The sequence below is a fragment of the Formica exsecta genome, unplaced genomic scaffold (genome assembly GCF_003651465.1).
Source record: "Formica exsecta isolate Colony F162 unplaced genomic scaffold, ASM365146v1 scaffold1473, whole genome shotgun sequence".
Taxonomy (NCBI): Eukaryota; Metazoa; Arthropoda; class Insecta; order Hymenoptera; family Formicidae; genus Formica; species Formica exsecta.
Window position 1 is genome coordinate 404,672 of NW_021848804.1, and position 1,549 is coordinate 406,220.

Here is a 1,549-nt window from a genome sequence, read left to right on the forward strand (position 1 = left end):
CAGTTTAATCGAGTCTCGTTTAATTATAATGCGCAGATAATATTCGTGTCTTAATTCCTAGATGGGTAATTTTCTAATAAGAGGTCGCGAAAATGCAAAAGAATGATCTCGATAAATTTAAATCGAGTCAAAAATCTTATTTTCGATTCGATGTAACAAAGATTTCATAGATAATTAATTATTTAAAATATATAATATTATAATGAGGATATCACGGAGATCCCCTCCGTCATTTATATATATCCGAAACTTAAAAACATTCATTATTTTTACATCAAATCGTAATTATGTACGACAATAAGTTTCGCGTTCATAGTTTAACGGATTTGCATATAAATATTATAATGCGCGATATTATATATTCAAAAAATTTTCAAAGAAATTATCATCTTAACGATCAAAACGAGATCATGCGAAGAATTTATTGTACTTACTTTGCGGATATCTTCTAAATTGTGAATTTCCGGCGACAGGCCGCCGTGTACGCAGAGGAACTGTTGATTCATGAGGGCGGCGAGCGGCAAACAGTCGAAGGCATCCATGCACGCGTCGTACACCCTCTCGGAGTATTTTATTTTACCTGAAAGAGCAAAGGGGAGATTCAGATTGAAATGATAAAAATATCTTTCCGCATAAAGACAAGGAAGGAATTCACGATTCTATCAACGTTATGACGTTTATGATGGCTTCACGATATGTGTCAGGTCGCTTCCGGTTAATTTTTTACGGAATAAAACAGGCAGGTCGAGACGGATGTGTCTACCGTGCGCGGAGATAAAGGAAATAATCGGCAAAGGAAATAAAGAGAACAAGGAGCGCGAGGCCACGAGGGAGTCATGAGGAAGGATACTGACAAGCGAGTTGGAATACGCATGGTCGGCTACGGCTACCATTTCGCGAACGACCCGTAAAAAGGATGGCAAACACGGGAGCTATTTCACGTCTCTCCCCTGCGCGTCCTCGCAGAATAATGGATATTCTGCGACGACCAAGGATCCGCCGCGCCGCGTCGTCCACGCCTGTTCTGTGTCACGCCAATCTCGCGACCTAAGCACCACCTCGTCTATCGTCGTGTACAAGTGCGACCGACATAGAGAGCTCGCCTGCTTTCGCACGCCAACCCCACCGTATAACTTTATGCGGTTCCTCGGCCACCGTTATCTCATATCTCAAGTAAAACGTACCAGTCCTCGGTAAAGTCCGCGCGCTTACTCTTTTTTTTTCCCCGATATTCCAAGTTCTGATTACTTTTGTAACTGACTTGTACGATTTTGTTTCATAAAAATTAGAGAACCGGAAATTTTAAATTTCATAAGGATTTCGTGAAAAGGTCTGATTTTGCTTCCTCATAGAGGAAGCTTTGTTTTCGTGACAAAATTTTTTTTCGAGTTTTCTATGCCAGTGTGTTTAGAATGTTCCAAAACGTCGGAAAATCATATTCCTAAAAAATGTCTGTATGTATGTATGTATATATGTATGTGTGTATGTGTGTATGATGTATGTACGCAATATATTGTACAACCTCTAACTTCCGCAATTTTTGAGATAT

General features: G+C 39.8%; 1 protein-coding gene across 9 annotated transcripts in view; it reads right to left on the bottom strand.

Annotated features, from left to right (window-relative positions):
* The window catches only part of LOC115246320 (serine/threonine-protein phosphatase 2B catalytic subunit 2-like), a 130,513-nt gene that overhangs the window by 38,051 nt on the left and 90,913 nt on the right, over window positions 1–1,549 (bottom strand). For all 9 annotated transcript variants that reach the window (XM_029825053.1, XM_029825051.1, XM_029825050.1 and 6 more), the window contains exon 5: window positions 435–580. In XM_029825053.1, the coding sequence (XP_029680913.1) occupies window positions 435–580 (146 nt within the window). The remainder of the gene's footprint in view (window positions 1–434; window positions 581–1,549) is intronic.